This window comes from Carassius carassius, chromosome 27, assembly GCF_963082965.1.
Source record: "Carassius carassius chromosome 27, fCarCar2.1, whole genome shotgun sequence".
Taxonomy (NCBI): domain Eukaryota; kingdom Metazoa; phylum Chordata; class Actinopteri; order Cypriniformes; family Cyprinidae; genus Carassius; species Carassius carassius.
Genome location: NC_081781.1, coordinates 17,325,052 through 17,335,238, shown reverse-complemented (window position 1 = coordinate 17,335,238; position 10,187 = coordinate 17,325,052). Strand labels below are relative to the sequence as shown.

At 38.4% G+C, this 10,187-nt stretch overlaps 1 protein-coding gene across 1 annotated transcript; it reads right to left on the bottom strand.

Moving 5' to 3' along the window:
- Window positions 1-557: 557 nt before the first annotated feature.
- On the bottom strand, window positions 558-9,925 carry ppp2r5ea (protein phosphatase 2, regulatory subunit B', epsilon isoform a). The gene is made up of 4 exons (XM_059512999.1): window positions 9,429-9,925; window positions 4,092-4,252; window positions 823-1,019; window positions 558-713 (listed from the first exon to the last, which is right to left on the bottom strand). Exons 2-4 carry the CDS (start codon window positions 4,246-4,248, stop codon window positions 573-575), a joined length of 495 nt encoding a protein of 164 aa, XP_059368982.1. The 5' UTR covers window positions 4,249-4,252; window positions 9,429-9,925; the 3' UTR covers window positions 558-572.
- Between the last annotated feature and the right edge of the window lie 262 nt (window positions 9,926-10,187).

The window sequence follows — 10,187 nt, the reverse complement described above, 5'->3', positions numbered from 1 at the left end:
GATATAAACACCTTTTTCTCGCTTCTCCAAACTGTCACAGGTGGATGCCGTTACGGATGGATGACATAAGACATATGCGTAGTGCACATCGCTGTGATTAGCGCGATGGAGAGAGAACAAAACAAAACTCCGGTCACGAATTAGAAGCACAAAATGAGGATTTATAACAAAAAATGTGGGAGGATTTCAATATAAGCAAGGAGGACACTGGTTTTAATTTGGTTAAGTAAGGAAACTTTTGCTTCCTTTGCTCTTGTAAACAAATGTTGGTTTTCATGAGACTCACACGCACATTGCGCTACGCCTACGTCATTTGCCAGAAAGGAAGTCTCTCGTGAACGTGCATATGACAGTTGGCAGATTCACTACAGGAGGCCTTTATTCATCCCCCGGAGCAGTGTAATGCATGTTTTATTATGGATGGTTGCACTTTACTGAACTACTTTTGGACTGTTGAACAAAAACTACCGCCTACCCTCATTCTTATTTTTGATTTTCCTTATCAATCAACAAAAAAAAATTATATTAATATAAAATCTATATTAATGCTAATTTTTGGGTGAACTAACCCTTCAATTCCTATTTATTTGTTGCTGGCTGCGACTCCCTACCTGTAAGTGTGGCCATGAAGCCTCCAGCGTGGGCTCGTCTTCCTCTGGGTCAAACTCATTACTGTCACTAGGCGGTAGAGTCCGAAAAATATTGTATGACACCTGTGACAAATGAAAAGAGGGAACACTTCAGGTATCTCTGAATTATATAGGCATATAAATTAGACAACCACAGAAACTTTTCAGTTCCATAGTGTGCTACTAATCTCACCATTTTGACCACCTCGGGGTAGGTCTGCTCAGTCAGGTAGCCCCTGCTGAGGGTGACATAGTCCACCAGCTCATTGAGGGTGGACCGCTTATACTCTTTCATTTTGAGGTCAGACAGTGTGTCAAGGAAGTCAAACAGAGTACAGCACTGCTGCAGTTTCTTGAGAAACAGCTCTGGTTGCTCCTGCGCAGAAACATCTTGACAGACAGAAAGAAAGAGTTCATGCAAAATAATCCGCGGATACTAAAATTCCACAAATGTTTTACATCAACCTCCTTGACTTTCCCACTGTAATCTGCCTAATTTCAGGACTGTTTGTAGGAGGGCGAAAATACTTCACATATTAGCTTGGAGATCCATTTGGCATTTGACCTCTAAATATTCCAGCTCATAGGGGCTTGAGATTGAAAAGCCATTCAAGACACAGTTATATATGACCCATAAGTAGGGCTGGGATAAACAATTATTTTTTTAAATGATTAATCTAGCGATTATTTTTTCGATGCATCGATTAATCTAACGATTAATTTTTCCAGACCGATTCGATTTTGATTATCTCCCCATTGATTGACTACTAACAATTTATACATGTTGATTTACATATCTGAATGAAAAAAAACATGATTTCATTAACATTGCAATATATGTTTATTGTTCTTAAAATTACAAAATAAAAGACTGACTAAGAATGCATTACTTTGCACTTGTATAGAGATAGCATTCAATAAAACCTTGAAGCCTTGAAAACACATAGCTTACTGAAACAAGCTTACTGAACACATAGGGCCTAGCTTACTGAAAAAAAGTTCTTCTTTCAGATGAAAATAACAACAACTTAATGTCTAGCATTCAATAAAAAAGTTCACCCAAAATACTTGTTTAGAGCAATTGAAAGAATACAGTAACCAATGTAAACTTGAGGGCTTTAAGCTAATACAGAGAGTGCTTTTCCAAAAAATAAAAATTAACAGTGGGAGCCAGCAGCCTGTCATGGAGAAAAAAAAATCTCAGAATGCTCCACGTGAAACTTTGGCGTTCCGCCCTTTTTCTATCGTGTTTAATGATTTGATTGATATGCACGAGGGAGAGAGAGAGCAAGAAGCGCTCGTGTTGTTTGAAGACTGTGAGTGCACGCGCGCAGCGGGGCTCTCTCTCGTACGCGCCCTGTCAGGTGCCACAGTCATTCTATTCTACATCACTCACCGATCAAATAAGGCTTTGACAGCCGCCAAAAAAAAAGATCAATGCAGAAAAACCCCTGGATTGGTTATATAATGTTGGACAGAATGTTGATCCGGCAGTCGCGTATATTCAGCGCACATAAGGTAAACGTTTTGCAAACGTTTTTTAGAGAAATAAAAACAGGTCGACGAATCTATGCGCATATTTTGCGTCGACGTATTTTTTGCGTCGACGTCATCGATGACCTCGACGCGTTGTCCCAGCCCTACCCATAAGTATATGGCTTTACTGACCATATTTAAACACTTCACAGAGACAGCATGTGCTCACTTTTAAAGCAAAACATTGAAGTTTGTTAAGTTTTACGTGTCAAAACAACTGATTCACTGTTCATAAATCTATTTAGATACTGTGTGGATCTCAAAAACGTAATATGTTCATCAACATACTTTAGGATAGCTGACATTAAACATTTTAAAAATAAATTTCTGTATGCAAGTATTAAAGATGCAGTAGACTGATCAAAAGTTAAAGTAATGACCATTACAATGTTTGCTATTACTCAAAAAATCTGATGAAATGCATCACCATTTCCACAAAATTATTAATCAGCACAACTTTTCTGTCAGGATCCTGCCCTGACAGTCTTGTCTGTCCTATCTTTGTTTAATGTGTCTCTGTAAATTTTGTGCCTGAGCACATGGTTGTGTCTTTGTTTATGTTGGCTGTGTGCCCCCCTTGTCCTGCCTCCTTGTTTCTAATCACCACGCCCCCTTGTTTAGTCCTTTGTTTGTCTAATTGTTCACCTGATCCTTGTGTGATCTGCTCCCTTTATATTGTGCTCATTTCCCTCTGGTCCTGGCTGGTTCGTTTTTGTGTGTGCCTTGTGTACAGTCTCTAGCTTGGATATTTAGTCTTGTTAGAACTCTTTAATCCGTATTTTGCATCTTATTTGGTTCCCTCTTATTTTTTAGTTTTCATTTGTTCCCATGTGTAGTCTAGTTCTAGTCTTTGTAGTTTAGTGTTTTTGTTCTTTAACCTTTTGGGGGTTTTCCCACCTTTTTTTTATTTTTCTTTCTAGTTTTCAGCAAGGTTGCTGTTTTCTTTATTTTGGTTTGTAGTTCTAGTTAATTATTCCTAGCTTTTTCCAATTGTTATCCTTTTTGTTTTCAGTTAATTCCAGTTATTTCTAGTATTACTTTTTTGTTTTTCCTTTTTAGTTTTCTTTTCTCCCTAGGCATTGGTTTGCAAGTTTACTTTTATCTGTCGAATTCTTGTCTCCCCTGTTTTGTCTTTGTGTCTGTGTTGGTTCCTGCCCTGCTTCCTGAATCCTCCCTGGTCGCTGGTTCTTCTGACCTGACAGACATTGGGGCGCTACAAGGGGTTCCTTCAACCGGGTCAGGCCCTTCCTACTTGAGTTGCTACAAGGTCTCCTTTTGCCACAGAGTCTGGAGCCATCTCCTTCTGATCCGCCTGTTCTCCTGTCGTGAGCCCTGCCCTATTGTGGACTGTCTTAGTGCATCATCTGTGTTTCACACTTGTTAATAAACTGTTTCCCCTGTTAATTCTGCATCTGGGTCCTCCCTTGCCAAACCCTGACATTTTCATCATTGATAATAAGAAATGTTTCTTGAGCACCAAATCAGCACATTAGAATGATTTCTTAAGAATCATGTGTAACAGATGACTGAAGTAATAATGCAAAAAAATGATTCTGTCAGAGGAATTTAATTTTAAAATTTATATATTTTTTTAAACGACTTATGTATAAATAGAAAACAGTTCTTTTATTTTTTTATATTATTTCACAATATAACTGTGGTTATCTTCGAATAAATAACAGCCTTGGTAAGCATGACAGACATAAAAATGGGACATGACAGACTTAGAACAATCGTATCTTGAAAATTGAGACTTTTCTTTCATTTGGTCACACAGCGACAGTTTGTCTGCATTCAGTGTGTCTCTTTGCTGTTTTGTTGTTATAATACAACCAACCATATCAGCTCTATCAGACAAATAAAACCAGCAAAACACTCTGCCATCACCAACCATTAACTTCCTCTGACCACGTAAACACAGCTTACCTTTCAGCAGAGGCAGCTGCACCAGCTCTATGGGCTTGTCCTGAGATCTGAACTGGGACGAGCTCTGTGCTCGCTTCTGCCTGGTTTTCCTGACAGACTTCCTGGAGAAACCGTCCATCTTGTCCACCGACGAGGCTGTGGTGGCTGCTGAAGACATAGCCCTGTTCCAGAGAGAGTTCTTGGGCAACAAAGAAAGAGGAAAACAGAACAGTCAGAGATAATGTGCAGAAAAGCATTGAGATTTTGAAGTGTGCATCCAATGGGCAATTTACTATCCCATGAGGTAACAGAAGAAGAGTTGTGAATGGCAGTGAAGACATATTTAGATGCTTGGATTTACTGAGCAGCTAAATGACAAAAGCAAATTAGCTTCCTTTGGAGGAGGCATTTTAAGGCATCATAGATGCACTCTAGATGAAAAGTCTGTTACGAATCAAAATCCTCATCCAGTCACGATCAAGACAGACATGCACTCAAGCCCTCAAACTCTACCTGCTTTGGCCTTTCAAATTCAAAGTTAGTAAAAAGTGGTGGGCCATTACAGGTTAAATTGTACTTAGGCTGGTGTCCCTGAGGCTTCTCAGCCTTACATAAGGGCTAAAAACACACCCACAGGAATACCATCCACTGGGATTACCATGGGACGGATGGGACAGGAAGTGATGAGGCTTTAATACTCCTCCTAGGCAGAGCAGGAAGTGGAGGAGTGGCAGGAGTGGGGACTTGTACACGTGTTCAGCAAGGCAATATCTCCACTAGAATGAAGAGTAGTGTGTAACGTTGGACAAATGATGAGCAACAAAAAATAAAACCCCAAACAACAACAACAAAAAGGAAACAAAAAATATTAATAAATATTAAAATATCAAAAACAAAAGTAAAACAAAAATGTACACACACAAAAAAACTAAACTCAAAACATAAAACAAGCAAAAATAAAAAGCAATACAAGTTAAAAAAACACACAAACAATAAAAGCAAACAAAATTCATTAACAATAACAAAACAAAAAACAAGATCAAAACCCAAATCATAAAAGCAACAAAAAAACAAAAACAAAAGAAACAATACCAAAACTCAACAAAAAAAAAAACAACACTACATAAACCAATAAATAAATATTAAAATAAATATCAAAAACAAAACAAAACAAAAAAATTTAAGATAAACACGCAAAGAACAAAAACAAACAATAAACAATCATAAACAATAAAAAACTAAACAAGAACAAAACCCAAACCATAAAACAAGGGGGGAAAACAATACCAAAACTAAAAAAAACTAAAAAAAAATAAAAAAGATATTGGAAATTACACAGGTTCTACCATGCCATGTTTTTAAATGCTTAAAAGTACTGCAATGAAGAATGTAATGAAAACCATTCATCCTGAATAAGAACAGTTTTTTTTCCCCAACCCACCATCTTTTCAGCTAAAATGTTAACATCCTGACACTTTGCTATGGTAGGAGCCGGATGAGAGTAACAGACAGCTGATTAATGTCACAGCAGGAGCAGATACTTTGTTCTCCAGAGAGTATCTACAGGGGTCTATGGATGTGACCTTCTGTTCTGCCCCGTGTCCTACATTTGGATACACATCCCTTTCAGCTCCAGCTTACCAAAAAGAAACCAAACTGAAGACCAGAAAAAAGGGGGCATTTAGTGTATCATCCGTTTATAAATTCTCATAATGGATTAGATACTAAAACACAAAATAATGAATTAACATTAATAAGAATAAAATTACCAACCAATAACACTTTTTTAATCATCACTACAATGGAAACACATGCATTACAATACAAAGGCTTTTTACTTATTTTAATGACTGTGCAATATATTACTGTATTACCAACCTGAATTTTTACTTGCTCAACGATAATGATTTAGGGCCTTTCGCTTTCTTCTGGCTTCCTGCAAGGGGCGTTGGCTAACAGAGACCTCACAGTTATGGTTGCTGTGCAAATCCAAGTGCTGTCATTATGACAACTCACATCATTATCACCAGAGTCCTCCAACTATGACAAGCAAACATCTACCAATTAAAAACCTCTTATCTGCTGACAAGGAAGACGACGACTTGTCTGAAAGTTGTGTAATAAAGACAAAATATTCCCTTAAGTCTACTTATCTGGTAGGTTGAAAGTTCGCCGGTTCATCTGCTGCTCTGCCCTGGCCTAATATTGCTTGCGTTTCTCACCTACCTGTGGTGAATCTCCAGATAATTTGCATAAAAACATGTTTTTGGCATATCCAGTGGCTATGATAAGCAATTGCCAATGAGTATTTTCATGAGTTTAATAAAACAACTGGTGGGGAACTAGATGAAGCTTAACTTAAAAATTACTTGGTATAGCTTAGCTTAAAAATGTCCACTTAAAAAACATTACATTTTCAATGTACAATAACACAACTAAATGCATTCATTTCATGCACTCAAACACTACTCATGCAACCCAATGTAGACTTAAATCATTTTACATAAGACAAATGCCCTTGGCGTCTAAATAAAAATTGTGTAATGTAAAAAGAAAAAGGGAACAGCCTCCAAAACGAAAGGCCATGATATTAAGCAAGAGCTTACGCCTAATAAACACTCGTCTTAGCTAATAAATTTCACAACTGAGTGTAACTGTCAGTTATCAGGCAGATAAATGTGAGGCTGCCATAACACCAGTCATAAAATAAAAGGACTTTGGAGGCAAAGCCACGCCATGTAGGGAAGTGTTTCTGTCATCCTTACTACTCCTTGTGAATTTAAAAACAAGAACACATCGTTTAAGTGAAGTAAGTTACATTTAACATTAATGTCAACCCAAACGGTAATATAAAAGGTCACTAATCTGAAATTATTCATAACATCAACTCAACTTTAGATACTGATAAGTTTTCAGTGATCTGTTTTTTCATATGATGAACCAGATGTAGCCTATGAATGCCTTACCAAAACAGAGACGAAATTAAGACCACGAGACCCTTATGTAAAAGTGAGCTTTGAAGAACAGCCCACTGCTTTTCCATTCTGCAGATGTGTTTACATTATGGTGGCTCTAATATGGCCCTAGACGGCCTGCCAGTACGAGCCTGGGATTTAAAGTGCTGAGAAACAAAGCACTGCACACTTAACCACAGTCCAGGATTTATTCTCCATTCATCTAACAGTATTATAAATCAATGCTCAAGATACCAAGTTGTTTACTGGACGTTCAAGGTTTCATACACAAGGCCTTTCGCAGACATCGGTAAGAGAAAGACTGTGATAATGTTTAAGTCCATTAACTGAACATAAAATGTAAGCTCACCTTCTTCATAGACTGAACTGTAAAACGTCTCACGCCATGTCAGGCGACAAAATAGCAACTGGACAGTCAGGACTTTGACTTGCCTGTTCTAAAGCGTGAAATGTCATCTATTGAAGCTGTTCGGTTATACATTTACTTAAGAGTGTAGGATCATTGTTGTACAACATGACCCAGATTTAGTTAAGCTTCGGCTCAAAAACGGACACCCTGACGTCCTCACAACCTCCAGTAAAACACCCTGGCAAAATACAGAATTCGTTTTTGTTTTAGAGGCGGCAAGAGAGCTCCAAAATATTACACCCCCTTTCATCACTTACAGGACATGGACACTGCTGATTATTTTTTTCTCCAGACTACAGCAGTGCAAAGAGCTTGTTCTAGATGGTTTATTCACTAAAGAAACTGATGTGCTTACATATCCTGAAGTGTCCTGCTGGGTTTTTGTAACCTAAAAATTAACAACCTCTCTCTTGGAGTTCGTTTAGATGGGTCAAACAAAAAAAAAATCTATATTTCTTTCTATGCCTGACCATAACCATACACCTTTTTTTGAGGGAACTAGATGCAGTTCTCTTCCACTTTATGTTCTTAGTTGAATTAAAACATGATTCAAGACACACACACACAAAAAATTGTCACTGAGTGCAGACAAAAAGTGATAATCACGTCAAAGTCAGAGAAAGTGGAGAGAGGCAGTTAAAAACATGACAGTTTAACAGTTCTCACTGGACTGACCAAATTTCGACAGGCACAATAACAATATTAGCAAAGTTTGACATTTTTTAAAAATCTAATATTCATGCAATTTCATTAGCCAAGATACTATTTTGTTCCAAAGTCAAACTGTTTAAAAATCTGCTGCGACACACCTGACTGTATCATAATGCTTTTCCAACGCTTTCATGAGTAGCCAAACTGTTTTTGCCCAAAAGAAACCACTTTAAATAATGCATCTCAGACACCACAAGCTTTGAATTTAAAAAACATACAGCAACAGCTTGAGTCCGTGTTTGTTTTATAAGGAAGGGCCCTGTAACATACAATTGACTCCTCTCATTGATTAGAATGCCTAACTCAAATTACAACCACTATACAGATGGTTGTTCTTTACATTGACACAATGTTTTTGACCAAGCGAACACTGGATCTGAGTTTATAAAGACATCAAACTTTCCTTCTACATACTCCAATGTGCTTTATCCAAAACATTTCTATGCAGACTACAGTGGGCAGACTACAGACAGCAAGTCACACTCGTTGCCCAAGGTTTAACTACTTTTTTGTTTTAACACATAAAGTGACTGGTATGATCTTGCATTTCACTTTGTGATGAAATGCATGTCCTTGACAGATAAAAGTATGTCCTGTCTCAATATAAACACTACCAGACAGGAAACCGGGAGAGTTCAAATCAGTGTGCCTGAAAAGTCTCAATTGTCAGTCCGCATGACTGCTGCTGTGGAAAAAAAAAACAGGTGTGGAGTATATTGCATTCCCAAGAGCCCGAAAGACAAGGCCAATAAACAAAGGCCAATAAACAAGACTATTGACTTGGTAAAGCCGGCAAAAGCCAAATAAAACCTGAAGGTGACAATACTCAACACTGATTATTAGCATTTACTCAGATTTGGAAAGTGAGTTGATGTTCTCATCCCATTAAATGCCTACACAGGAGCCTAAGAATACAGCTCAACATTCATGAAGAAAATATAATAATCATCACTGCACAATGAACTACCGTGGCTCATTTCACAGCATTATCCCATACCGATATGAAGAAGGCTTTTCTGAATACGTTACTTCAAATCAGCAAATATGTCAGAAACCAAACGACAAGATTTTAACCAAAGCACGATCGTGTTTAACTGCCATTAAACACAAATCGACCTCAGTGGTTTTGATCTTATAGGGTGCATAGTTCTCTAGTTATAAATAATTGGCTGGTCAGTCTGCTTTAAATAACAGGACCCTTGTTAAATATCACTCTAAAATCACCATTAACTTAGCAATACAGTGTTTAATTGTATTTCTTACCTCTTTCGATGGTTATCGGGTCCAGGTGGCTCGTTTTAAGCAGCTAACCTTGTACTTGCAGGCGACCCAGCTAGCCAGCTAACTCAAGCGCTTCACTAGCGGACTATTTAGACCGGTCTCGGCTTTGGAATACAGTCCGTGTATGAATGGTGAAGATTTTTCTGACCGAAGTCACACCAAAATTCCTGTTATGAGATAATTAGCAAGCCGTCTGAAGGTATGTCAGCATCGCACAGCTAGCAGGAGCTCCCCGTACAGCTAATCCCTGTAGCTGCCGTCCCAGCCTGCACCAAAAGCCACATTCATACACATTTACTGACCGACTACATACCCATAAGTTGGTCACTAAGGTAAGAATGTCCTTCTCCTTACTGCTAAACTCACTCAAATGGCGACTAATTGCTAACCTGTTATCACAAGTATATGTTAGCAGGCTGTGCTAGTGCTCTGTGCCTATTTTTTCCTGGCTCAAAACAGACCGCTAAACCTAGCGTGATGAAACGCTGGTTTATGCTGTTAGGCCAATAATTGGTTACTCGCTGCACAACGAACGCGTGGATTGGTCGGTGGACTGTCAATCAAAAACTGTTTAGGCACGCCTCGAAAGTAAAAACGTCATTGATGTCGAGGAGCTATGGCGGTAGGTTGCGGCGTAAATGTCTGAGATGGAGATTGGATGAAGACAAGGAGCAGAAATGCCCGTGTGGCTAGAAATGTCAACCTAGCTGTGGTCCGCTCGGTCTCCGTCGGCTCTGTTTC

Coding starts and splice junctions, on each gene's coding strand:
- ppp2r5ea (XM_059512999.1), bottom strand. CDS start 4,248: ATGTCTTCAGCAGCCACCACAGCCTCGTCGGTGGACAAGATGGACGGT. Junction 1,020..4,091: donor GCAGCTGCCTCTGCTGAAAG/GTAAGCTGTGTT, acceptor CTGTCTGTCAAG/ATGTTTCTGCGCAGGAGCAA. Junction 714..822: donor ACCCCGAGGTGGTCAAAATG/GTGAGATTAGTA, acceptor CATTTGTCACAG/GTGTCATACAATATTTTTCG.